The 27,719-nt window shown below is 51.4% G+C and overlaps 1 protein-coding gene across 1 annotated transcript in view; it reads left to right on the forward strand.

Annotated features, from left to right (window-relative positions):
* SRGAP3 (SLIT-ROBO Rho GTPase activating protein 3) overlaps positions 1-27,719 on the forward strand; it is a 103,776-nt gene that overhangs the window by 39,484 nt on the left and 36,573 nt on the right. The window contains exons 2-5 of the mRNA XM_086619211.1: positions 6,572-6,764; positions 11,035-11,197; positions 22,039-22,101; positions 27,305-27,490. Of these exons, the coding sequence (XP_086475337.1) occupies positions 11,135-11,197; positions 22,039-22,101; positions 27,305-27,490 (312 nt within the window). The 5' untranslated portion in view covers positions 6,572-6,764; positions 11,035-11,134. The remainder of the gene's footprint in view (positions 1-6,571; positions 6,765-11,034; positions 11,198-22,038; positions 22,102-27,304; positions 27,491-27,719) is intronic.

Here is a 27,719-nt window from a genome sequence, read left to right on the forward strand (position 1 = left end):
TTCTGGCGCCTTGTTCAACAGACTTCTCCATTGGCGTCGAGCTCTGCGTGCTGGCGCTGCGGAGGCTGATGCCTGGTAGAAAACACTGTCTGAACAGCTGTGAATCTTCTGGTACCGGAGGAGGAACAGTACCCCATGTTACAAAACCCCAACGGAAAGGATTGCTTCCTCCAGGTTGCTCTTTGCAGCTGGCTGTAGAAGCACAGTGTCTTGCTGCAAGCCACACGCACAGAATTTCAGCCAGGCTCAGTGTTGTAGGTGGGTTGTACCAACCATAATCTCAGAACGTGCCCTCTGAGCCCCTGGCCATGGGCTCTAAGGGCTGTCAGGACCTGCTGCCCCATCGTCCCCCCCAGCCATGGGCAGCACCGTGTTTGCACGTTCACAGTGTTATCAACTGCCACTGCCAGAACATCTCCATCTTCTCCCAGGCTTCCTGCTGATTGATCCAGAAAGTTACTGATTTTTCCAGTTTATTGCCTAAACTTCATGGCCAGTTTACCTCTATTTATCTTTCACTAATACTCTTGCTTCAGTTTTAAATTGCTCCTTTCTTGGGTCTGCCTCCCCCCAGACAGCAGTTGTATACCCTCTCAGCTTCCCGAGCTGGCTTTTGAACAGCTCTCAAGGCTTTGGGTAGATGGTTGGTTTTTTTTTTTTCATTTTTTCATGTTGCCATTCACTTACAAACCTGCCAAAGGCTGAATGTAAAACATTTTGCTCATCTCTGTAACACTGTCCCTGTACCACTGGCACACCACTTGGCTGGTGGCGGTGGGAGGCTGTTTGCAGCGGCTCCAGCACATCAGCCGGTGCACAGGGCTGGCCGAGGGGATCCGCTTGGCTGTCCTTCTGCGTCCCTGCTGTCACACTCGGAAGCCTTTCTGGATTTGGGAGGGATGTGAGCGTTCTGGGGGTCTCTGACTGATGAGGGACTACTGTATTTGGGATCTTGGTGGTCTGGGCTGGTGGTGGGGTGCGTTGCTGGGGCTCTGTGGGGCCACGATGGGCCGTGTTGAGCGCGGTCGTGGTGGCCGCGGTGGCTGTTGTCCCGTCCGCTGCCCCGGGGACGCTGCCAGGCCCCGGGCTGGAGTGTGTCTCCTTGGAGCCTGATCGCTGCTGACATCTCACGTGGTTACGTGCGCAGCCTGAGAGTAACGAGCAGCCATCGGCTGCGATACAGGCTAATTGATTTGGAAATATTTGCAAAAGCCAAATCCCTCGATCTTCTGACGGCAGATGTTCCCTCTCCTGGGTGGATGAGCAGTCCCGCAGCCCGTCTTGAGCGTTGTTACTCTCCTTAGTTTGCCAAGGAATTTTGTTTTCTCCAACATCCCTGCCACTGTGTTTCAGAAAAGCTGAGGAAATCCTATTTCTTGCATTTTCTACCTCTGATTCTGCTTATTAAACCAGGACTGCTCTCACTGGAAACTCCTTTCTTATGAGCAGAATCAAACTGGGAGGAAAAAAGCAGCAAATCTTGAAAGCCAGCTGTCCAGCAGAGTTCCAGGGACTGGAGGAGCTTTTTAGCACCCTTGTTTGCAGAATGGCTCACTTGCTGTTCTCCTTTGCCAATGTCTGTGATTTTGTATATTGTGAAATAAATTGTGGGAACATTTTAGACAAACTACAGTGGAAACGTGACCAGCTACACGACTTTATTTGATGTTTTGCATTCTGCTTTTTGGCAAATGCTTTCAGCTCTTCCTAAAGCAGTTTGGTAGGATGTTGTTTATTGATTTCTACTAAAAGTTCTTATGAATTCCAAGTTCAGAAACATAAATTGCGAGGTGGCTGTTTTCCTGTGGCATCTGTGTTGGCATCCTGATGGTGCTGGGCAGAAGCCAGAGCTGGAGAGCTTTCTTGGTGAGGCTTGCTCTTCATGGCGAGGAGCTTATTTTTAATCTAGCAAGGAAAGCTCTGAACATGGGATATTAAAAAACCACATGTACTAGTTGAACCAGGGAGTCTGAGCCCAGTTTGGGTCATTTCTTTAAGAAACCTTTGGCTGTCACAGAATAAGCTGTTGCTGATGCTGTCAGAGACATCCCATTTCCTTTTAGCTTGCCAGATTGTTTTTACTCAGTGTAAGTAAGGACCTGCCAAGGTTATGTGAATACCAGGAGTTACCAGCCTACCACCATATCACAGTGTCTCCTGTACACGTTTCTTCAACGGTGAGTAGAAGCCGTTCTCCTGTTGCAGCAAATTCTTAGTAACAGTGTTGTGGAAGCATGAAGCTGGAGAGGTCAGGCTGACCACAGGTTGAAACAGCTCATCCCAAACCTTTGGGGAAGAGGAGTGTGAATGGGAGAGTTTGCGAGCCAAACCTGGGCCCACCTTGTTTCCAGCTGCTCCCAACTTCTCTCCCGGCCAGAGGGAACCACTCTTCTCCAGGTGTCCCTTGGAGCTGCCACGCTGCTGCACCAGCCCGACTCTCAAATTGCTTGGGATGAAACTCTCAGCTGAGACTTTCTCATTTCCAGTTGTTCGAGAGACAGAGCGGCCGTGTGGCCGGGCGACAGCGGGGCAGGGGCAGGGGTGCCTCAACACAGCAGCACAGTGGCTGGGGAAGCAGGGGAGCCACAGCGCCGGCGCTGTCGGGGCCGTGGCCGAGAGCCGCTGACTCGCGGAGACCTCCGGAGAACGTCGTTTTCTCTGTTGCTGCTTCTGTCTTTGCATTAGTGATGCTGGCAGCCCTTCATTTTGTTTTCTACCACAGACCTTTTCCGTTTAACATGCAGCAGCACCTCCTGGGGTCATTGGCCGTCTCCGTTTGTGTGACCGCTGGGAGCCGATGGCCGCGGGGTCGCGGCGGGCCGGGGAGGCGGCTCCTGGTCTTCGCTTTGGCGCTGCTGCCCTGGCTGAGCTGCTGCGAGGCAACGTGAGGCTGTCAAAGCGACGCGTTATGGGAGCGGGGGAAACAAACTCACTCTGCTGACGGAGGTCAGAACGTGCCATGCTGATGCCTGGGTGCCCAAGAGCATCCTTGCCCGCTGTGGGACTGCCCTGCCGCCGCCGAGTCCTCCTTGTCCCAGGGCTCGGGGGTGAGCTGGTGCGTGGGGACGATGGGGTGAGGGAGCGGAGTCCTAGCTGGCATGGAGCTTGCCAGCCCGCAGTGAGCGTGCGGGAGGCGACAACCCTCCCCGAGCTGGCGGAGGGGCCGCTGGCTGCAGGACCGGTGGGCACAAACTCGGAGCAGGGGGTGGGAAAGCCACGGGAGCCTCGGTGAGTCTCTGCGTTTGGTGCTGCTGTCTGACCTGCCCTGAATGACCCCTGTAAGAGTCAAGGAGAAATCGTCGTGCTGGGTACAGAGATCAAACGAGCAGCGGTAGCTCAGATCTGGAAAAAAGTAGGAAGAGGCAGGAAATTGAAAAGATTGGCAAAACGTTATTGATATTCCTTGTATTTCTGGGCATTGTCAGGGCTGTTAAGAGCTGTTCTGGGGACCACCTTGGGTTGTAATCCGCTATGAAAGGAGAACCGGAGAACAAATCTGTGGGGTTTTTTTTATTTTTTAATCTATATCAAACTTGCTCAGGAAAGCAGAGAGCTGTAAAGCAAGTCCTGTGTTGGCACCAGCAGGAGTGGGAACGTAAAATCCATATGGGATGTAATGAAATTTCCACTGACCTTGTGTGGGAAGGAAACGCTTGTCAGCAGGGGAATGTGAAGATTTTAAAAATATTTTCTGGTGAAGCTGGTACCTTTGTATCCTGTAGGAATGTAGTGGTGAGTTTTTAGGAGGCTTAATTCAAAGGCGGTTGCTCTTTGCCACCCTCGGCTCCAGCAGATGCCATCGCTGACCGCGGGAGCTGCGTAACGGGGACGCGACTGCGGGAGGGGGTGCGTACGAGCAGCGCTGTAACGTAGCAGACGTGCCGTACCCCGGGAAGCCGTTCTGACGAGCTCGGTGGATGACAGCACCAGCTTGCCAGCTCGCATCCCGGCTCTGCTCAGGTGGAGAGCAAGGGAGCCGTGGGAAGCCATGGCCGCGTAGGTGGTCGTCTCCTGTTGATCCCATAAGGCATGGCAGCTCTTGCCCAGCACAGCGCCCTCAGGAGCCGTCGTCCTGATGAGATCAAAGCTGCAGTGCTGCGCACGCGTGATCGTTCTGTAAAGCCTGGGCTATTTTTCAGGAAATGCTGGAGTCCCAGCTGCGAGGGACTGGATGAGCTTTCAGGTGTGATGACCAAGTACTGCTTTCTGGAAGTTCACTCGGCTTCTCCAAGCATTCCCGTGAATCTACCCAGGTAGCAAACCCAGGGTAGATATTCCTGTGTGGCATTAAAGCATCCTCTCTCCTCTGAGAAAGTACCATTGCAAGGGGAGCAAATCTATTTTCTGCATATAGAATGACACAATGGTTTGGGTTGGAAGGGACCTCAAAGATCATCCAGTTCCACCCCCCTGCCATGGGCAGGGACACCCTCCACTACACCAGGTTGCTCAAAGCCTCATCCAACCTGGCCTGGAACACCTCCAAGGATCGGGCATCCACAACTCCTCTGGGCAACCTGTTCCAGTGCCTCACCACCCTCAATGTAAAAAATTTCTTCCTTAGATCTAATCTTAGATCTTCCTTATATCTAATTGTATGAGTGCAAATGTGAAGGAGAAGGGATGGAGAAGCAGTGTTGTTTGGGAGGTGTGCAGCTCTGTTTGGGCATGGTGCTGGATATCACAGGGATAAGATATTGCTTATTTTGACGGAAGAATAAAGACCAAGGTGCTCTGACACCGGTCACTTTGAGACCTCATTTGTAGTGAGGATTTAATTTCTTTTTCTCCATTCTTTTAGCAGCCATATTTTTTTTTAAAAAAAGGGTATTTCTAGCATTGCTTTTATAGTGGAATTGTCATTCATTTCAGGGTGTTGTGCAGCTCAGCTGTGAGGGAGGGCTGATGTTCGTGTGCAGCAGATGCTCCGAGTGCCGGGGCAGCGCTGCCGGGGCGGAGGCAGCAGTTGTGCTGAGCATCCCGTCACCCGTCCTCCTCTGCCCGTGTCCAGCGTCCCCGCTCTGCAGGTGGGATGGATGTAGGTCAGAACGGAGTTAGTGCTTTGGCTGCTGCAGGGATGGCTGCAGGGTTATCCAGACAGGCTTCAGGAACAGAACAGCTTTGCTGGTGGCCGAGTGCAGCGTGGCGAGTCCCTCACCAAGGCTCTGTGTGAGCCTCAGATGCGTTTTTAGGAACAATTGTGCTGTCTGCTCATGACGTATCGAGACTATAAAGGAGGTGCTGTAAAAGCCGTGCCCATGGAGGATCCTGCATAAGGTGACTGGTTAACTTTGAAGTTTTCAGCATTCATTGTTTCCAAGGAGTTTTGCTTTTTAGGTGACCTTCACGCAGCCTGCATCCTCCAGTCCCATTACTGCCATCGTTACATTACCCAGTAATGAGATTGCTGCAGGTGTCCTTGTTCCTGCAGCTCTCCAAGTTCACCTGTCAGGCTGTGAGCGGCTCAGTCTTGCACGATAGTTGTTCTACAAAGAAATGTTGAAAAACATTGTGTTCTTGTAACGGCGATTTTAACCTCTTCCACGTGGGATCCTCACGAGCGTTGGGGATTTGCAGCCTCGGCTGCCTTACGTGAGGAGGGGGAGCTGGAGAAAGCGCAGTGGGTCTGTCACCATGGGAGAGAAATGTCCTCAAAATGAGGCTGGTCAAGGTGAAAGTACAACTCTGACGTAGAAAGAAGAGAATCATCAGAACAGTCTTCCAGTAATTTGACTGTGCTGGACCGAATTCAGCGTGCCGGAGGCTGTCGGTTCCGGGCAGCGCTGGGTGAGGGTCTGCACTGGAGAGAGGTCTGTGCGCTGCCAGGGGCACGCTCGTTCGCTGCGGCCACAGCGGGCAGCCCGGCCGGGGCTGCCCAGGGCACCGGCCCCCTCCCTCTTCCGCACGGGCACCTCGGGGTGCCACCGGGCCCCTCTGCGGCACGGGGTGGGGGGGCTGTGGTGTGTCTGTCGCAGCGTCTGAAGGTCCCTCATGAGAAAGCAAAAAAGCCTGGAACAGATAAAGCCTGTGGTGTTTTAGGAGCTGGAGTTGGGAGGGTCTGAAAGACTCGTTAAGCCTTGGAGCCAAAGTCGCGTTTGATTTGGCAGTTAGCCCTGGGTACGTGGGTGAAGGAGCGCGCATTGGCAGTGCCAGCTTCCTCGGGGTCTTTGCCAGCTGTTCTGAAGGTGTTCAGATGATCATTTACCAAGAAATAACGTGTTACTTTATGTGCAAAGAACACAGGATTTCGGGCAGCACGAGGTAAATCGACGTATTGTTTTCTGGTTTCACAAAGGTGATGGAGAAGCTCTCAGGGTTGGTCTCTGTGTACTTACACAGCTGTTTGCTTTGACAAACAAGGTTTTACTGTCGGACCGGTGAATGAAATTCTGCAGCTCTCTCTTGGAAAAGAATTCTGGCTTTAGCAAGCCTTGAATTAAACCTGAGGCTGGTGAGGGAGCCTGCTCCGGCAGCGCCTGTGTGATTTGCTCCGAGACAAGGGAGGGCAACCCCCCTGGCCAGTGTTTGCCTCTGACGTTGTATTTTCTTCTCCTCTCCTGTGTGCATGCAGAAATCCGAACTCAGCTGGTCGAACAGTTCAAATGTCTGGAGCAGCAGTCGGAGTCGCGCCTGCAGCTGCTGCAGGACCTGCAGGAGTTCTTCCGCAGGAAGGCTGAGATCGAGCTGGAGTACTCCAGGAGCCTGGAGAAACTGGCCGAGCGCTTCTCTTCCAAGATACGCAGCTCCAGAGAGCACCAGTTCAAGTAAGCAGGAGTTTCCAGGGGGGAAGTGGTGCATAATGATGGGCCAGAGGCTGCCTCGAACACTGTTTGTAACTGCACAGCCCGACAGTGGAGTGAACTAAATAGTGTCAGTGGTGACCTCGTCTGTCTTATCACTGTGCAGGATTTGCAAAAAGAACCTGAAAAGGCTTTTTTCCAAGACTCTTTCACCGCAGCGTTACTGACCTGTGCTCCCTGAATTAGTCTGACTGTGCACTACTTCCAGCAGTACAATGGAAGTGTGTCGGGGACTAGGAAGGAGTCAGGCCCCTTGATTTTTTTTTAAGAGACTTGAATTCTGCCACTGATTTGGTTGTGCGAACAGTGGGATGCCCGTTTTGTAAACCCTGCTTTCTGCATGTGGTCCGGTCCTTGGATGTCCGAGTGCTTCACACTGCACACAGACCTGCTCGCAGCCTCAGACTTGGAAGCAGTTTCTGGAAATCGAATTTACTGCGTTTTTTTGAAATGAAGTATGTGTGTTTGTACACGCCCATACAGTGTTGAAGCTCGGCAAATCCATAGTGGAAATATTTTGAAACAAAGCTTTGAAATAGGAAGTATGAACTGGATGCTGGAATTGTGTGAAACTCAAACTGATGATGAAAATGGTAAAATGCGTGAAATTTCAAAACTTGCACATATTTGCAAAACAGCCTCTTTGCCGTTTTACCACACTCTCAAGCTTGGCTAAAACAAAAACGGTCCAGGAAAAAAAAAAAAGAAACAAGCTCGAGGCAGAATTTAAGTCTGACAGTGGCTGCGTTCCGTGGTGAGGATGTGTAGCTTGTGCCGGTACGCGGGCTGGTTGGCGGCCGTGACCTCAAGGCTCCTGTGAATGCCACCGTGCCATCCCTGTTGGAGAGCTGGTCCTGCTCTCCGCGTGCACTGGAGTGTGCCCAGTTGGAAGCGTCAGGCTGGGGACCACAGGGTGATGCTCAGTGCCCGCACGTGTTGGCAGCTCCCAGGCTTTTCTTTCTCCCGTGCTGCTCGTTGTGTTCGTGCCACGACCAGCTCTCCCTGGCAGCTCCTTGGGCGCGGGGTCTCGCTGGGCAGCATGAGCGGTGCCGCCGAGCTGTGGCTGGCCAGGCTGGCGTCGCGGGGGCCACGCAGCACAGAGGCAGATGCTTGTGGCCGCTTCCCACGGAGCGTGCCAGCCGAAGTTCCCCACCTTTGCCTCCCCTGGCCATAGCCTTTGTCTCTATCTCTTTTTCTGACAGCAATGTCCATGAAACGTTCTTTCAGCTGGGATTACGTCCTTTACTCAAGATGAAATGAGTGTCATTCAATTCAATGGCCGAAGGCTACAACCACTGTTTAGCTCCTTTCCCAGAAAATTGAGGTTTTTGCCTGTCTGATGCACTTAGCCTTGGCTAAGTGTGTCGGAGCCCTGACTCCTTACAGCCTCTTTCTTTCTCTAACCCCTTGTGAGTTACTTTTTTTTTTTTTTCCGTTTCAGCTGCAAGAGCAGCAATTTCTGCAGTTACATTACTAAATCCTATTTATTCCATATTCCTAAATCCCATTTAATCTGTTTACTCGGTCTCTCTAGTGAGCAAGGCTTTACTGTTGTCTTATGCAGAGGTCTGCTGAAGATGAATGGCCATTCAGTGCCTGTTCTTTTTGCAACTGGCTGTTGCGTGTCGGCTGTGCTGTGCCAGGCTGGTGCTGCTGTGTTGTGTGTATGAGATAACTGTCCCGGGGAGGGAATTGGCTGCGATGGGCTTGGGAAGGTGCTCTTGTCCAGAGATGGAGCTCGGTGCACGTGTGTGTGTGCCTCTCCCATCAGCTGAGTGCAGTATTGTGGCTCTCCCGTTGCTTGCTGTGCTGATGGTATCGGAAGGATGCTCTGCGTAGTGCCTGATCTACTGGTGATGATGATTCTCCACCTCTGGAAAATGCCCAGGCACAAGTGCCCAGTGGTTTGTGATAGTGATAATAGGGTCAGCTTGACCTCAGTGCATGCTTCTGCCGAGTCCTTGCTGTCCCACTCTGTGCTGAGAGAGTCTCCCTTAATGTATTTTTCTTCCAGACTGCTTTGTCCCTGCCCTCTGGTAGGTTCATCTGTGCTGCGTTTCCCCAGCCTGCTCATGAATGTCATTATTCTGATGAGGCTTTTGACACTCTGAAGAAATGTTGTCAGCTCCTCCTTTGTGGCTGTGCAGCCATGTGCACAGTCTGTGCCCAGCCCTTAATAGTGGTAGGTGCCGCGGTGCTGCTGCTGGGCTGGGCAGGGCGACTCTGGGCCGACAGACCCATTCATGCGTTTAGACGCAGTTCTTTTGTCTGGACGTGCATGCAGAGATTTTCTGGAGACTCCATGCCTTCCTCTCCATGGGCTCAGTGCTGAGGTGGGCTGCACCAGCCCCGCTGCTGTGGCTGAGAACATCTTGGATGGAGGAGTACGTGTGTGAAGACTTCTGTAGTGGACACGGGTTAGCCTTCTGCTCCCAGGACTTCTTGGGAAGGACAGTCTTGTTTGAGCACAGGGTTTGAGGCCTGTGGCCGCGTTGCCAGCGCTGTCGGTGCGTGGAGGCTGCCGAGCCCGGGTACGCAGCAGACCTGGCTCGTGCGGGCGAAGCCGCGGGCGCTCGCCAGGCAGCTCGCGGGCATCCTCAGGTGCTGGGGAGGGAGAAGCCTGTGGGGCTTGAATACATCCGTTGGGCACAGCTGTTGGCACGTGGGGAGACTGCCCAGGCTGGAGGGTGGCAGGGGAAGGGCTCTACTGAAAGGGGCCGTTTCTCTGGAACCAGCACGTCTTGTCGGGAAGTGTGGGTTTGACCAGAGAAAATGGTGCAGGTGGAACGTTTGTTCCCACACACATCTCAGAGTGTCTCAGTTGGACAATGTGAAATGTTTTGTTTCATGATACAACTACTATGTCTGGAAATCTTGATTCACTTTTGGTTCATTTGCCTAAAAGCAGGACATGGAAGGCAGTGCAGGTTTCTCTGCTGAGATGGAACGTGTCAAAATTAGTTAAGCACTAGCCAAGTGTGAACTGTTTCCTGAAATTTCCCTCCCAAGAGAGTTTTTCTGACCACTCGTGGCTTCCAGGTGAGTCAGGGTCTCGAGGTGCCCATGGCAGGGCCTCGCCAGTGGGACCGAGCTCACTCTGAGGATGCTGCCTGGCTCCCAGGGACTGTTCAGGTCCTCTGCCCTGGTGATGCTGCCGCTCACGGCAATCTCTGTCTGCAGTGGGAGCTGGATAAAGACCATGGTAAATATTCAGCATACATGAATGTATTTGTGTCGTGCTCAGACACTTCGTGTTAACGTTGGATGCAAACCATTTTCTCCAGCACTGGTTAGCGGACTAAATGTGGTACAACAGATTGTGTGGCACATGGGCGCTTTCTGAAAGGAAAGTGACAGCCGTATTAATAGCACAAAGTGGGAAAAAGAAGCAAAACTCTTTCCCTTGCGAAACCCTGAAGGGGATTGCCAGGGCTGTCTCTTCTCTTGTACCATCTTCCTTCCAGAGCACCCAGTTTGGGAAGGGTCTGGTTGGAGGTCTGATTTGGTACATGTGCTCGTGTGCCACTGGACATCCCTGCAGGGAATGGCTGAAAGAAGCTCTGAAAGAGCTGGAAACCGGAGCAGTGCCACAAACGGGTTCCCAGCCTGCCCAGGGCAGAGGACCAGCTCTGGCGTTGGCTCCAGCTGACTGCCACGTTTTCAGGTCCTTCAGAGCTGTTGCCCTCGGAGGATCTGCACTGTGATGCTGTGATGCTGCTAACTGACCTTTCGCAGACCCCACCTGCTTAAACCATAGTACAGAGCAGTGGACTGGAAAGCACCGTGGGTGCCCCAAGGAGCCGAGGCAGGACAGAAATAGGGTAGATTGTACACAAAGACCCATATCTGTACGTATGGATGTGTGGTGAGTGAGGCAAGGGGCGGCAGCAGCAGGAGACGCGGTGGCCAGTGTCCTCCCCGTGGGTCGGTGGGCACGGCGCTGCCGGGAGCGGTCTGGCAGGAGGAGGCCATGGGGCTCGCGGCCCCCGCTGGAGAGGCGCTGGCTCAGAGCCATGCCGAGGGGCTGCGGGCGCTCGGCTGGTTTCTGGGATGGGGGGACAGCCAAGAGGAGCTCACACACTTTTCTCTGGGGGCATGGTGAATTCTAGTGGATGTAGGTGCTGGAGGAAGGCAACGTCAGCATGCTGACAGCGCTCGTTGGAAAATTACGTGCCTCTTTGACTTGTTCCTTTGACCTTTTTGATTATTTTGGTTTTGTTTTACAATTCCCTAGGAAAGATCAGCACCTGCTTTCCCCTGTGAACTGCTGGTACCTGGTTCTGACACAGACCCGGCGAGAGAGCAGAGATCACGCCACCCTGAATGACATCTTCATGAACAATGTCATCGTCCGGCTGTCGCAGATCAGCGAGGATGTCATCAGGCTCTTCAAAAAGGTAACCACAGCAGCGACGGAGAGCTCTGCTCAGTGAGGATCCGTCCTTGCGTTTTAGTCTAAAATAGAAATTTACTGTGGACTTGTACACAACTGTGTCCTCCCAAAAGTCTGAAGAGGTACAAAAAAGCCAAGGTTGTTAAAAAGCAGAGAAAGCTAACAGGGCTTTCCACAAAGTACACGTCACATCTTAACGAGAAAACTAGAGAGGAATTTGGACGGTGAAAATGTAAAGCCATAGCAAGGCAGGCCAGATACAATTCTCAGAGACAACTTGCTGAAGACATAAAGGTAACAAAAACTTCTCTAAAATCACAAGAAGGAAACCTGCTGCAGGATGTGAAGGGGAATAGATGGGTGAGGTGCAAAAAAGCTACGAGGTAACAGCCAAAGACCGACTGGCTTCTTCAGCGTGGTGCTCGTTATGGAAAAGCTCAGACTAGAGATTTTCTTGGAGGGAGTGGTGGTGTTACCAACCCGAGGAACCTTATCCAACCGAATCGTCATTAGATGGTGCGGAGCAAATCTGTGCAAGGGACTATCACTTATAAGTCTTTCCAGATAATATTTATCCAAGAATTTTAATGATGCTGAGATATAAAACTGCCAAGCGACTAGCGATGAGGTGTGACCTGATGCTTAAACTGGCGTCAGTGCCAGAGAAATGAAAGGTGGAAAACGTGATGACTTTTTTAAAGACTTCTGGAGGGCTTAAGAGAACAGATCAGCAATTTGACTTTAAAAACAGACTTGTTGGGTGAAACTTTAGTAAGAGCAGAATGATAGGCATGTAGGCAGGTACGAGAGGGGAGTCAGCGTGGCATGCCTCAGAAATCTAGTGCAAGTATTTACAGGAGCCAGTGATTGTGTAAATAAGCTGGCACAGTACCTTCAGTGTCTTAGAGGCTTTGGAAAAGGTCCCTCTCTGAAGTTCTTGAAGAAAAGAAGCAGTTGAAAATGAGTGGTTGTTTTCTGGATTAATGACTGGTTAAAAGACAGGGAACAAAAGGAAGGAGAAGTTCAGTGCAGTTCCTAGTAAATGATTTGGAAAAAGAACGAATAGTATGATGACAAAGTCTGCTGATGATACAGAATTATTAATGATAAGCAAATTAAAAATGAGCATCAAAGACTTACTCTCACAGGCAGGTAGACCAGGACTCCTCAGTTGAAAATGAGGGAGGAGAGCGTAATGTGGGAAGAGCATGAGCAGTCACGGCGGTTTATAGGAAGTGAGCAGGAATGAGGATCTTGTCGTGCCCGCTGGTGCGAGCCATGGGTGGGCAGCAGGCACTGGGCAGAAAGAGAAGGTGAAAAGGAAAGACTTTTTAACAACAGTAATACTTTATCCAAAATATTGCAAATGTAATATAATACATAATGTTACATGCTTGTCTGGCTCTCAAAACCACAGCATGAGGCGTTTAACCTGGGTTCTGGGGCGGTTGTAGGGACGTGAAGGAGGAGTGTTCCCTATCGGAGCTGCCCGGCCCCGCTGCCAGCACGACCTTGGGCTCGGCAATCACCACCCTGCAGCCCGTCCCGTTGTGAACGTGCCCGGTGGCACCGCTGGCCCTCTCCCTCCGCTCCTCGCCTGGACGTTTGCTGATGGCCGCGCTCGGGGACGCTGCTGGGCTCAGGGACCTTCCACCTGGCTCTGTGGCTCTTGTGTTTTCCTCAGTTTTTGTCGCCGGTTTTCAGCAGGGGTAGCTGAGGACCGCAGTCAGCGAGCAGGCAAGCCCGTGGGATGCCAGCCTCGCCAAACAGGAGAGGGGCTCTCAAATCAGTGATTCTCTTGAAATTGTAGCTCGACTGAAGAGTGAATTTAATGTGGTATTTTTATGGCCAGTGTCCTTTAGCTTATAGATCTGACCTGGAAATTAAACTGCAAGGTCAGGTTTGGATTTGCTGATCTGATACAGGACATCATCCCTTTTCCTGTCCTTCTGGCCTCCAGAAACTGGACAGATATGAGATATATCAGTTATTCCAGTTCTAAGTCTGTCTCAAAACCTTCCTCCCATTTGCACGTTATTCTGAACCTGGTTTTGAGATGTATGTTAAGACTATCCTTCTGCTTAGCCTTCCTAGGGCTGCGAATGGTATATCTCACTTTGAACCGTAGGACAAATCTGGTCAGCATTCAAACAAGGACATAGTGTGTTTGAAGTGTTTTTCTTGTAGTGGGTCGATCCTCAGCCAGGACAAGATGCTGAAGTATTTCATCCATTCAGCAGAATTGTATCTTTGTGTTTGTTTTCTCTGTTCCCTCCCTCCCCTCTTTTGAATTTAAATTTTAACTTGCACAGTGCTTATATTCTATAGAAATTGTTGCTCCTTGTTTCTCCCTCTCCTGTCCTCTGCCAGGAGAGGTGGAGCAGCACTGACTCCATGTGCAGCTGGCCAAAGCCAGCACCTGCTTTTTGTCAAAAGGCTTTACAACAGAGTTATGGGGATCCGTGATTTCACTCGCATTTGTCCCTTGAGGTTTAAATTGCAGCAGAACTCACGTGTCCCTGGAAATAATGCCCAGCTAAATCATGGAAAAGGCTTATTTTGTGTTGTCGTTTGCCCTTAATGTGGATAGAGGGGCTGACACTTCTGGGGATATGCAGGTTATTTGTTTCTCTTAACCTATCGCACGCTGTGCCCAAAAGGGATGTGGGGCTGCACTTCCCGCTTGGCAGCGGTGTTTGGTGAGAGCCTTAGGCACAAGAGTGGGAGTACGAGCGTCCTGGTAAAAGGCTTTTTGAGGCATCCAGTCCAGCCTTGCAGCTGCTGTGAGGTTGCCCAGAGGTGTCTGTCAGTATTCGATCCGGTCTGGTTCTGCGTGTGATGAGTAAAGTGCTTGAAGCACTTCTGGGGCGACTGTACCGTGCTGGCAAATAAACCGGCACCAGAAGGGTTAAAAGCATCCGCAGTCGTGGTTCAGCTGTTCGGTTTGGTTGTAGATTGCTCTTTGATGGTAAATTAGGGTAACATTTTTTCCAGAGATGTCACTTTTAATTCCTCCCATCTAGCATTTATTAATGGGCTGTGACATGCTGCGGGTGCACGGAGGAGCTGGAAGGTTTTGGGTTTTGTGCTTTCATTGTGTAAATGTGAACAGTCTCAGCAAGGGAGCAGGGACCTCCTCTCTGGGGTGCGAGGATGCGCGTAACTGAGCAGCAGTCGCTCAGTGCCGTGGTTGTCTGCCAGGAAGGGCGCCGGGTGCGGCGCTGCTTCTCCCCGCGACTTCCCGGGATGCGCTTGGCAGCAGTGGGGCCCATCCATCAGTAAATTGGGGTCTTGTGTTTGGTTTGTCTCCACTGACGTGTTTTGCCCTCCCGCTGACCACCAGCGTACTGTCACGGCCGTTGGGCACTCTGATGTGCCGCTCCCCGTGCCAGCCAGGGAGCCTCTGGGCTCACCCATCCCAGGGGGGGAAGGGGCCAGTGGGGACTGAGTTTTAGTGCTGGGGCTGGAGATGTTTAACTGAGCCAGCTCTGGGTCTGACCTCCCTCCAGGCTGGCTTCTCCGGACAGCGATGATGGTGTTTGGGGTTTCGATGAGGTTTGGAGGGGTGGAAATGAGAGATTTCCTGCAGCCAGGATTTTAAACTCCTTCTCCCTGAGAGTTTTTGTACAGAACCAAAGAGAATTTATAAAGCCAGATGTTATCCTGGTAAATAAACGTACATCACTGAAATCAGCAGATCCACTTTGGTTGTCCATAGGTGCTACAGGCTATATATATATTTATATATATATGTATATATCTCCAGTGTCTGAGTTGATTGTTTGGCTCAGCATACCCAAAAAGGAGAAACTCTGTGTTTTTAGGGAAATAGCCTAAGTTGCTTACAAAACACTATTTACCCAAAGTATGTATGTTTTTAGGGGGCAGGGCAAAAGTTGTTAGGAGTGTGGTCCTGATATGCAGAAATAGTTTGGAATCCCAGGAGAACAGAGAACTAGAATCAGTTGAAAAAAAGCCCTCTATTGAAAACAAAAAATGAAACTGTAGGCCCTAGGTCTTAGAAAAAAAAACCCTGGCGAAGCCGAGAAAGGAAATGAGTAAAGCTTATAATGAAAATACAAAAAGGAGATGAGGATTGGATTCCTGAAACTGGCAGATAGAGGAATTAAATGCAGAAGCAACAACTCTTAAGTAAGAAGTGTGTGTTTGTACAAAATACACGCAGCAGTGCCTTTAATGCCCACGTCCATATTGAGTGTCTTTGTGTGCCTGCAAGTGTTATGAAGTAATTCAGTAATAAAGTGGTGCATGGAATCGTATGCAGATGAATATAAAGTGATGCACATAAGGAGAAGCAGCTTTCCAACTTGAGTGCATAAGGCTGGGCTCTGCACTAAAAGTGGGATGAGATGGTGAAGTTAAAGCACCAGGCTCTGAGCGTGCCAGCTCAGTGCTCGCTAGCAGTCCAAAAAGAAACCAAAAGTTAGGAATTGCCGGGAACAGAGCAGAAAACATCGTTAATCCCCTGCAAATCCATGGCAGGCCTGTATCCCAAATCCTGTTGTTTTTCTTTCTGCTCCTTCCCTCCCAACACACACACGCTGCTGCTGTGCTGGGTGGCATCGAGTGACAGCAGCTCTGTGTTGTGACACTGGCATCAACATTTACCGAGGTACGCCTGGGTGGGATGGGGTCAGGCAGCAGCGGTGGGTTCCCGGTGCGAGGGTGAAGGACTGCAACCGCAACACGGTGGGTACTGTGCAGGGTCTGGCTGGCAGGACCTGGCCCAGGGTTAAACCAGCCGTGCATCTTTCTCCTGGCAGTCCTTCCAAATTTGGTATTTAACATATCACTACAACTGAGAGCCCCAACTGCATCCCGTCAGTGTGGGTGATGCGAGGGCAGGAGCAGTGATGCAGATTGAGTGTTTTCCTGACACCTGGCCCTGCTTCCGTGACCCTCTGATCTGAAGCCACGGTATATATATGGCAATTTTCATAGTGGGAGATTGCTGGAGCCCAGAGACGCAAGCCCAGCGTCTTTCACTGGTGGCTCCGAGGGGGGCTGGGCTGCTGACGGCTGTTGCAGTGAAGGAGCAGCCCACAGGGATGGTAAATGTGTCTCAGCATCTTTATTAAAAAAAAAACCCAACAGTAATGATCTCATTTACTTGTTGCACCAACTGGTTATAGTTGCAGTGGCAAAGGGCAGTTGTCTTCTGGTGGGTCTGGCTTCTTGCTGCATGGAAACTACCTTTCTCCAAAGCAAGGTAATAAATTTCTGCAGAGGGATTTTCAAGGCGGGCACGATGTCATCTGAACATCAGGAGCTGCGTATCCAGACTGGAAGAGAAACACAGATGTTTGCCACAGAAGTGCCACGGTGTCACTGGTTAAATGGTTTTGGGTGCCGTTGGGGTGCATGGTGGGCCAAGAAATCGTGTCTCTTACTTTCATGTCTTGTACTGAGAGATTCAAAGATGGAGTGCATCTTCTTCAGCTTCAGACTTTGGCCATGTATAGTTGAGTTGGCTCTCTGGATTCATAGAGGGATGGGCAGTCTGAAACACCCTCTGGTCTGTGCCAACGCCTGCCCTGGGCTCGGTGAGTTTTGGCTCTCCTGGTTCTTTGCCGCAGCGCAGGCAGCTCAGCTGCAGGTGCGACACTGCAGGCACCAGGCCGGGGCCAGTGAAGGCCATGAAAAGCTTTGGTGTTTCTCTCATTTTGTTTATTGCAGCATGCTGGGTCTTGCAGTTGGTGCCCAAGATGTTTTCCATCAGAAAAGCATCCACAAGCGCCAGGAGCGACAGAGCGAGCCGGGGGAGGCTTTCTGAGCTGAGACTGCTTTGAAGAGCCCAGGGGCTGCAGGCGGTTCGGAGCGGCTCCGGGTGGCTGCGTTTCAGTGGTGGCTCCGCTGGCAGCTCCTCTCCATCTCCCCTGGCTTCACATGTGGCTTGAAAGGCGGGTGGTTTGGGTGGGGGATGCAGAGCTGCAGGGGAATCAGCAGTGGAAATCAGGAAGAACCCACTCTCCCTGGTTCTTCAGCATGGCTACCACCGCGACAGGCTCCGAGGGGTTTCCCTGCTCCCTGCCAGCCCTTGACACTGATGTCGAGCAGACGTGGTAACGTGAGCTTGGGTTGTAGATGCGAAACACAGGGAGCGAGTGGCCACTCTGGTATTGTCTCCTCTTTCCCAGCAGAAGCTTTCCTGGGAAATGTAGGACCTGGAGATGGCGTGCTGATTGCCTGGATAGAGAAACAGTCTCCCATCAGTGAGTCCTGCGGAGCTGTGCAGGTATTTAGGGTATTGCGGAGCTCCTGCAAAGGGGGGACCTGCAGGTGGATCAGGGAGCGGTGCAGGCAGCGCGGGCACCGGGGTCCCCTGCCCCAGCATCCTGCCTGCAGCGTCGCCTGGGCGGTGGAAGTGAGCAGCCGGCATCCCTGCCGGCTCCTGCAGACAGGCACGGCCTGCTAGCGAGAAAAGGAGAGGAGGAAAACTCAATTGGGCAAATTTCCCTGGAGCTTCCAGCGTGAGTCACGTTGGTGGTGCAGGAGGAGACTCAAGGTGTTTCTGTTGCTAACAGGCAGGCAGTAAATGGAGATGCAAGTGTGTCACTGCAGAGGGCTGACTTGTCTGCTGTCGGCGAGTCTCCATCTCCATGAAGTGTCCCGTGTCCTGGCAGAGGCAGACCCTGGGTGAGGGATGCACCACCGGCCCCCTCAGCTGGGCATGTGAGGTTTCCCATTTTACCTCCTGCTGTGGCAGAAGGGAAGAAGTTTGCAGCTTCTTCCAAGTAGGGAACACAGGAAATTGTCTGCTTGAGACAGAGCATTGCCATGTCCGAAATAACCGTGCCGCCTTATTCCCCAGTGTGAGACTGAATTGTGTGTTGTGACAGTGGATTTAATTATGCCCCGTCCTGCAGTGCCCTGGATGGAGGTTTAATGAAGAAGTGGTGTCTCTCTGGAAAGGAGATCTTTTCTTTGGCTTCAAAATGAGCGTTCTTCATTGCCAGTAGTCCGTGGTGCCTCGTCCCTTTACTTTGTCTGCAGCAGCAGGAGTTTTAATAAACCTGCTAAACTGAAGCCATTGCTGTCCCAGCAAGCAACTGTGTTTTTCAGGAGGAATGGAAGACATAAAACAAGCAGCTAAATTGGAGTTTTGGTTTTGTGGATGGTGCCAGGGAATTGGAATGACATTTTGGCGTTGTCTCTCATAAACACACAAATGTAATTTCTGTTGTAAAAAGGGGAGGCAGGAAACTCGGAGGAGAGGCGAGTCCTTCAGCTTCCCGCCTGCCGGCGTTTGGAAGAGGCTGCAGCATCACGAGGTCGGGCACTGCCCTCCTGGATGCCAGGAAACCTGTGACGCTGCCAGACACCACTGTGGTCTGCAGCAGCAGGACCCAGGGCGTGTGGGGCGCAGTGTCTGTAAGCAAACGGGTCTTTAAATGTCCTACCCACCTGTGGTGCCCCATGTCAGTGTGACTTATGAGAACAACACACTGCTGCCAACTGTGCTATTTTTTGTTGCTCTATTTAAAAGTCTACAATTAGGTTTGAAAATTGCGGCTTTGTGGGTTTCCCCTCTGCCGCACGGGGGGTCTGGGGCAGAGGCGAAAGCTGCAGCCGACTCGGGGCCACGGCTCCTGCCACCAGCCGTGCCCCGGCGTTGGCTTCGGGCTCGGTCCGGGGCCGCGGCTTCGACTCCCGACAGCGGGGTCAGCTGGGGGGTTACGTGCCACTGAACTCCTGCAGGTCTGGGGCCTCCGGGGTCCGAGACCCCCGTTTGCAGACCCTGACTTAAATAACTCGTGTTGTGGCTGTATCTGGGAGGGACGCGTGCTTTTAGTAACCTGTTGCTCATTAGCAAGCCACAGTGAGATTTTTTTTCAAGACCAGCTTGTGACCACTGGTGTCGGCGGGGAGGGGAGGGACTGGGATTTCCAGCAAAGGAGATTTCCAGATGGCTGGGGGTAATTAGCACATTCTGGTACTTGGCATCTTCTTGGCACCTCACGCACGTAAGAATGGGAGCAGCGTGCATCAGTCAAGCTTGTGAAGACAGGACTCTTCCAAATACCCAATTTGGACACCAATTCACAGATAAATTATAATTACTGGATGTTTGCTGAAAGCAGAGTGCTTTGACTCTTTAGATTCCTTGCTTCACTCTTTGCATTCAGTTCTAACATCTGATAATCTAAGGTTAAACTTCTCAAGTACGCGGGTTGTCCAGTTAGCTGTAATTAGAAGACCTCTCCGTGTCATGGGCTTCTTTAGCTGCCCAGCCAAGAAGCTGATGGGACGTTGTTTTCCCTGTGTGCACAAAAATGCCTGGAGTTATTTGAGGAAATCTAAAAGAAAAACTGCTTGGGTTTTTTTGTTTGGGTTTTTGGAGGAGGGAGAGGGGGTGTCTATACTTAGTATAAACGTTGTCAAGCTATAATGGATGTTTCCTGTCCAAGAAGATTCTACAGAGAGATGTGGGGTGTAATTAGAAGGGCGGCAGGAACGCAGTGCAGGCACATCTGCAGTAGCATCCAGCCGCTGGATTTCTGAGTAGGAGTTGACTTGATCTGCAGCCAAGCCGAAACGTTCGGCGTCTCCCCGAGTTGCGGCCTCTCCCGTGAAATGCCACGTTCATGCTGTGGGAGGTGGTGGCTGGATCTGCTTCGTCCTGCTTGGCAAGAGGAGTGAAAATACAAACTGATAATAGGATTTCGGCGGACGGGGGGAGTGGAGGGAGGAAGACACACTGAGTTTTTTTACGTTGACAGTGAGCTTTCTCCGAAGCTTGCTGAACTTTGGCTGTTGCGGTTGTGAAATTGGAAACTTGGTTATATAACTGTGGTGTCGCTGTTTCATAATATAGTGCCTTTTTTGAGAGAGGCTTTGGTTCACTTGGGTCAGAAGAGTGAAAATGAGCTACTGAAGGCAGGTCAGGGAGAGCGGGTCATGGTCAGGGTGACCCTAAAGCTTTAGGCGCTCGGTCTAGGAAGCCCTGGTAATCTGCGTTCCGAAGGACCAGAGTTGACTGGGAATTGCAAGTACAGCAGCAGGTATCTTTAATAATTAATCTATCAAATCCAGATGGATTGACAGGTGACACTGTATGACTAGAGAATGCAAACACAAGCGATTCGTGTCCTCACGAATGTTTATTGTATATTCGAAGCGATGCAGAGGAGTTAACAGCACTGACACACGGCCAGCTCTGTGCGGAGAGTGCAGCAGCCACTCACCCATTATACCCAGTAATGCAGGGTTTGTTGAAAAACAGGGGAAGTGAAGCTACAAAACACTCTTCTGGCTGAAGAGCGAGCCCAGCTTTCCTGTGCTCTGCCAGGCTTAACGTGGAACAAGTCCCTGGAATGGAGGAGGATGTTGTGTGTTAGACCCACGCAGTGTGTTGGCTGTGGGCTGGAGATGAGTACTGCCAGTGGCGGGGCAAAGTGATACTGTCTGGAATTCCAGATTCATCCCTGTGTGTTTGCAGGATAAATAAAATTGCATGGTGTTCCTCATCGTGGTCTCTGAAACCCAGGCTGGTTGATCCGTGGGCAAACATTGACCTTAAACAAAAACGCAGCAATTCCGAAATAGCGTTGAGGATTTGCTGTGCTGTATGTGTTCGTGTTTATAGTCACACATTTTATTTTGTTAAGGATTTGTAGAAAATTAAAGGAAATAAAAATGCCAGTTTACTTTTAAACTTCACTGTCACAGGCAGATTGGAAGAGGCGGCCATCTGTATTTTGGTTTTGATGTTTAGAAATGGGAAAACGGAGCCCAGATGTGGATTGGCAGCTCTGTCGATGATGTATTTTCAGCTCCCGGAGCAGGAAGGGTATTAGACAGGGTTTCTGAAGTGGTGTAAATAAGGCCCCTGGGGTGTTTCTCATGCTGCAGGGCCGTTTTCTTTTTTAAAGTAATATCTAGAATTAAAATGTACATGGTTTTGTTAACTCTGCTGCAGAGCAAAGAATGGCAAGTCTGGTGTTTGGCAGGGGAGGCAGGAGAGGGCAGATCTCCAGGGGGCAGAAGGTATTTAAGATGGGCATTACCAGAAGCCAGTTGTGCTGCCAAGGTCCACCCACCCGTTGTCAGCTGGAAGGAGGAAAGAAAAACCCTACAGGCATGAGAGAGGTGTCTGTGGTTTCGTTCTCTGTGGGATGGGTGCGAGAGCCTTTGCTGGGGGTTAATGGGATCTGCATGGGCACAGGAGTGGAAGGGATGGGAACAAGTACTTCTGGCTTTGTCAGGATCAGGTTGGTCGCTTGGTTTAAGAAAAGAGGAGAACAACAACTTGCTGCTTCCCTGTCCTACCAGCTCACCAGCGTCCCCAGACTCTTCTGCTGGTGCCATGGTGACCCGTAGCAGCACTCTGGCAGCGTTGGAGACTTTCTGCGTCCCTTCGATCAGCCAGCCGGGGAAAAAAACGTCACTTCATTTCTTCTTCCCCAGTTTGAACTAGGTGCTTGTAGGGATCCCATTCCCCCTTTCCACACCTCCTGTCTGTCTGCAGAGTTTGATGCCCTTCGAGTGGTGTGAGGTCCCCTGGAGTCATGGTGTGCAGGGAGCATTCAGAGTGCGCGCTGGGTGTCCACGTGCTGCTGCTGGCACTCGACCCATGCTGGGCTTTGGTGGCCGCGTGCTGCTGCTGCAGCCCGTGTCAGGGACATGCGTCTGGGAGGGCAGTGCTGGCACAGCACCGTCCACAGCGTGTGCAGGCGGCTCTTGGGAGCGTGGCTTGGAGACAAGGATTGAGATGCGTATGCACAGAGTATTTGGAAGTCATAGTTCCACTCTTCCCTCTGGAATGTATTTTCCTTTCAGAAATGCGTGTTGTGAGTGTAACGGAGTCTCCTTTTTGTCTTCCAGAGTAAGGAGATCGGCTTACAGATGCATGAAGAGCTCCTGAAAGTCACCAATGAGCTTTACACGGTGAGTAACGAGCTGATCCGACCCGTGTCTGCTCTGCGCGACGGGGAGCACAGGCAACGTCGTTCGTTAGCACCAAATGTCTGTCCAACGTTTCGGTGGCTTGAGGCTCGCTCTCCATCCCGCCGCACGGCCCCTTTGTTCCTCTTGTGTTGGTTAGAAACGTTTCACTCTTCACTGGTTTTGGCGGCGCAGAGGAGGATTTCCCAGCGGTCCTACCGCGAAGGGCTTCTGCAGCCGCATCGGGCAGCAGGTCACGGCACGTAACTGTTTCATTAGGCGTAAATGGGGATGTCTTGGGCATGAGCCAGTGTGATCCCTGGTGTCCGTACTGCTCTCGCTGCCGGGCCTGCTGCACCGTGTTGCCCTTGGGCCCCTTTCAGTTCTCACTCGGTTGGTGGCGCCTGCCAGGTGCTGACGGCTCAGGAGTTGTGCTCGGAGTTGGTGGTGCTAATTCGTGGCTGAAACCTGACCCGCTTGTGTGAGCCTGGTGGCCTGTGGGTGATGGCTGAACACGACCTTCTGCTGAGGAATGCATAGAACTTCTCACTTGTGTGTGCTCGGCTGCGTCTCCCCGCTCCCGGGAGCACTTTGGTTGTGGAGCTGTCTCTGTGCCTCCAGGTGAAATCACACGCTGTTATCCAGGGCATTGCTCGGCAGGCAGCTTCTCATAGTAGGGCAGGAGAAGTCTTGGTGTTGCTTCTGTCTGTTGCCCTGTAGCAATTGTGGGGTTTTTTTTTTAATTTTATTTGTGGTTTTGGATCAACAAAGCAATATGAAGTCTGTCTTGTGTTGGAAAATTGAGACGATGTATTTGCTTTCTTTGGTTGTATCTATTACTGGTACATAAATGGCACTGCAGTAGGTTTATTCCTAAACAATCATTTTATTCCATCTTTTTGAAAAATAGGCCTAAACAAAAAAAGTGAATGATATTGTTTGAAATGTCTGCCATAAATCTTCTCTTAACAGGTCTATTTCTGCGTTAGCTGTTAAGGATTCAATTTTTTCAAGACCTGCAGTGTGGGCGGACAGCCAGGTTGGATTAAAAAGCTTTCATGAGATTTGGGAAAGTGTTGTTGATGGCTGAATGTCACAAGCTGTGTTAGTGGCAGTGACTAATTAAGATTAATTACAACAGCAGCATGACAGATGCAACACAAGGAAGGACTAACAAGGGCTGGGCTGACTCTAATACCTGTGGACCGGTGTACTCAGAGCCCAGACGCGGGACAGGAGCATCACCTGAGGGATGTGGTTGGGTCAGCCTGAGGATCAGAAGTGGGCTGAGGTCTAAAGTGAGTGGAGTTGGCCAAAGAAGAGCATGAGAGTAATTGTGCTGCTGCTGAGTCCGTGGCAGAACTCGTCTTCACTGGAGCTGAGATCTCGCCCCATTCACTGCTTTGCTCCCACATGCTGAGGAAAATGTGTTTGAGTGGTGAAACAGACTGGAATAGCTGGAAGAGCTTTGTGTTTTCTTTGAACTGACCTTGTTGCTGAGATGACAAACCGACTGTGTTATCTGACTGGGAAGGAGCCGGGAAGAGACATGCTTATTTCAGAAATGATGATGGAACACGAAGAAGCAGTAGGCCCTCTTGGGCAAACAAGATCATCCTAAATCAGTTCAGTGCAAACCAGCCCCCTTCCAGTCGGTAGCTTTCTGTCCTTGAGACATCTGGTAAAACAGGCTTAACTGCATGCTTGGCTTGCAGGTTGGTCCAGCGTGCTGGTGTTGTTCTGGGACACCTTCAGGACCCACCCTGATGTTGGTGTGTCCGCTGCAACACGTTGGGTACCCAAGAGCAGCACACTGGATAAGCATGGCTGCTGACAGGATCTCGTACAGAATGAGGACCCCTGGCTCAAAGCCCACCAGAGCTGCTGCTTGTAAAATGTCACTTGTCTGCTGTCAACGCAAGAAGTCCTTTGTCTTGCCTACGGCCAAGCCTTGTATCCGTAGTACCTCTGGGCTGCGGCTAGGCTGCTTTTTAAGCCTTTCAGAGGGGAATTCTGTGCACTGTGTGGAAACTGTATCATTTTTTCCAGGCTTTTCAGGCATTCACTGTCTCAAACTTCAGCCAAAATAACTAAATTTGATTTTAATTCAGCCTTGTTTCTGTTCTGATGCAAGTCACCCTGTGGACTCTGTGCGGAAAGAACTAAACCCCAAACCCATGCTGATTTTAATTAAAAAGGAAGTAGATGACTTTCGTTCTGAAGTATGGGTTGCTTGTGAGCAGTTCTGCACAGAAATAGTTCAGCTGTGAATTAAAACCAGCTTCGTTCTTTTGGTTCCTGCTCACAGGCTGCAGCAGACAGATACCAGGCTGGAGGCTGTAAAGGCTGGAGGTTCTTGGTTCCTCTGCTCGCAGGTCCCTTTCTGTGTTGTCTGCGTTCCGTCTGAAGAAGTCAGGCCAAAATTAGGGAAGGAGAAACAGGAAAACGTCGGTCTGATGGGTTTGTCCCTTTCTCAGACCTTACGCCGTGGGTGTCCCTGAAGTTGAGCCGTGGGCTCCGTCCGAAGGGGAAGGGGCTGGGGTCTTGGCAGGCTCTTGCCTCTGGCCATGCTCGTCTCTGCTCCACCCCGTGCACTGGGCTCGTGTTTTGGTCACCTCGATTTCAAGAGGGCCTGAGCCCGTGTTCAACATGGGTTGTCCCGTTTCTGATCTGGCTTCTCTGCTGGGTCAGAGCCTTAACGACGAGCTGGTTAGAAATGTAAAGCCTGTCCAGCTGAAGGCAGCAAACAGTGCCGCTCATGGCTGGTATTTTGGCAATGGCCTTTATCCAGAATGTGTTATTAATACCAGAAAACACCACTTGTGTTGTTAAATAACTAATGAACATTGGAACATATTTTTCTCCCTCCACTGCAGCTAATTAACTTATTTACAGAAAAGATCCCCGGGACGCAGCTGTGGCAGTTTTTCTTCATGGCACAATAGCGCGAGACAGGGACAGTGCGAGTCGGTTGCAGGTGCCAGGAAGGCCCAGGGGAGTGGCGGGTCCAAGGGCTGGGTGCTGCAGGTAGCCCCCGTTCAGAATTGAGGCAGATATCAAACAGAAACATCCGCCGAATTTCCAAGCGCGAGCCGTGCGGCACGGCAGCTCGCGAGGAACGTGGTGGGCACAGTGAGCTGTTCAAGGCATCTGTTTCAGCGACCTGGATGCTGAAGTCTGGGGAAAATGTTTTAACGTGGTCGTGTTAAGTCCTTTGCACTTCGTTGAAGAGACTTTCAGAGGAGCTTTAAAGCTGATTCCCGTGTCACCTCTTCAGGTTCAAGCAGGGAGAAAGTATAGAGGAGGAAAAAGGGCCTTGGTTAAGGAAAACTTCTATGCAAATACAACTTCTTGGCACATAAGTCAGAGCCTGTGCAGAGGTCTTGGGCTGCACTGGGGCTCGGACCCCGTTGCAGTGCTCTGCACGGTGCAGTCCAGCCTTGTGCTCTGGCTGCTGGCGTTCCGCCTGCGGCCGCGGGAGCCACTGGAGTCGATGGGCTACAGCAGCATGTCCCCAGCCCGGCGGCGGAGCCGTGCAGCCCTGGGTGGATGGAGACAGCTGATGAATTCTGCTGAAGGTTTTCTGGTTAGGTGACCTTCTCAAAACCTTTAGATTTCACGAAAATCATGCAATTGGGACCATTGTTTAATTGCAGGGCTTTTCTGTGGTGGTGCGTTAGGACCTCTCTGGGTGTTGAAGGAACCCCCTTGTTACTGCCTGAGTAGCTGAAGTGCAGGAAAAGTCCTGAAGTGCAGGACTTTCTTTTTCACTTTCCTCTGAGTTTCACAAAAAGATGGAGACGGTGAAGATGGGGAGAGCTCAGCAAAGCCCTCTAGTCTTTCTCCTTAGGAAAAACCCAGAAGTTGTCTGGCTTGTGTGTCTGTGGCATTGACTGCAGAAACTGCAGTTTGGAATATGTGGCTCGGAGCTGTGTTGAAATTTGCAGGATTTTGAAATAAAGCAGCTCAGATGCAATGCACAAGCCTTTGCTGACTGTTCCTTGCAGTTGCCTAAAATTGTAATTCCCAGTGATGGCACATTTGTTCGGGCTTCGGTGCGGCGTTTGGAGCTCGCTCGCAGCTGACGTTTGTGCCTGGCAAGAGGAGGGATCATATGGTTCAGCCGAACCTCGTCCAAGTTAAACACTCCGGGTTCCTGCCGACAACCGCAGCTGAGGAAAACTGTATTTTCTTCATTAGGCTTGTGCAAAGTTACTCTGCTTTTGTGGGTTCTGCTCCTTTTTAGCTTGTGGCCCTCAAGCCCAGCCCGTGCCATGGTGCCCGGGCGCTTCGCCTGAGGCTGATCTCCAGCGAGAAGTTGGGCACCTCGAGCCTTGTCAAGGCAATGTGAAACAAAACATCCAGATCCCGAAGGCAGATGATAAAAGGGGACAACGTGACTACAGGCATAAAGGGAGAAGAGCAGATGTGTTCCTCTTGCCAGCTCCATTAAAGTGATCACAATGTGCCCGTTGGGCTTTTGGATCTGAAAGGAAAGGCTGCGGTAGAAGTTTTGCCTGCAGGAGTGTTCCTGGCAGTAGATCTTCATCCTCTATCCAGAGTCAGTCTATCCAGACGGCAGTTTCGGATTTTAAGGACTAGATGTTGTTGCAATCCACACTGGCACTGACTGTGCTTACTGGCAGCAGCAAGAGGACAATTGAGTGGTGATAAGAGACAAACTCCATTCCTGCTTGGAAATTGCAGCTCCTTCACCTTCCAGATGGGCTCCACTGTCGAGATGGTAGGGCAGGGTTTGCCTTGATGGATTGGCTTGGCAGGTTCCGGTGTTCAAGAGGGGTTGGGTCAAAAGTCACTTCAGGTTGACTTTGGCCTCCTCACAGTCTTTTGTCATGGAGACCCTTATCCCGGCTGCAAAGCACTGGAAGTTGTTTCCCGTTTCCCCTGTAGGAAGGTAGGCAGTGCTCTTTGAACACAGGTGGTGCTGGAGGCACATCTCAGCCTATCCCCGCAGCAGGGACCGAACGGGTAACGGTTCTTACACCAGCTCTGTGCCCTTTCGAAATAGGACTGGTGATGGGTGAATTTTTAGGGACTCTTCCTTCCCACCTTGTTCCTTAATGCCATGGTGGCCTCAGCCCTGGCACAGCTGGAACTGCTCTGCGCTGCCCACGGCTGTCACCTTCTCCGGCAGCGGTGCCGTGCGTGGCCGTGGGGCCGGCAACTCACCGACTTGTTCCCGCAGGTGATGAAGACCTACCACATGTATCACGCAGAAAGCATCAGCGCGGAGAGCAAGCTGAAGGAGGCGGAGAAGCAGGAGGAGAAGCAGTTCAACAAGTCAGGGGACATCAGTGTGAACCTGCTGCGGCATGAGGACAGGCCCCAGCGGCGGAGCTCTGTCAAGAAGATCGAGAAGATGAAGGAGAAGGTGGGCGAGAGGGGAGGAGGGGGCAGCGAGGCTGGGGCCGGGGCTCCCCACGGGCAGGAGCCTTTTCCTCCCTTTCCCCTGCAGCCGTTCCTGTATCCCTGGGAAGGGGTCAGGGAGGATGTTGACTCGTGTGTGTGTGTGTTGTGCTGAAGGGCTGTTTGAAGAGGCCATAATGAGTCTCTTTATGGCTCCCTGGGTGTGGAGAAGTGCCAAAACCAGCTGGAAGTGA

This window comes from Tauraco erythrolophus, chromosome 12 (assembly GCF_009769465.1).
Source record: "Tauraco erythrolophus isolate bTauEry1 chromosome 12, bTauEry1.pri, whole genome shotgun sequence".
Lineage (NCBI taxonomy): Eukaryota > Metazoa > Chordata > Aves > Musophagiformes > Musophagidae > Tauraco > Tauraco erythrolophus.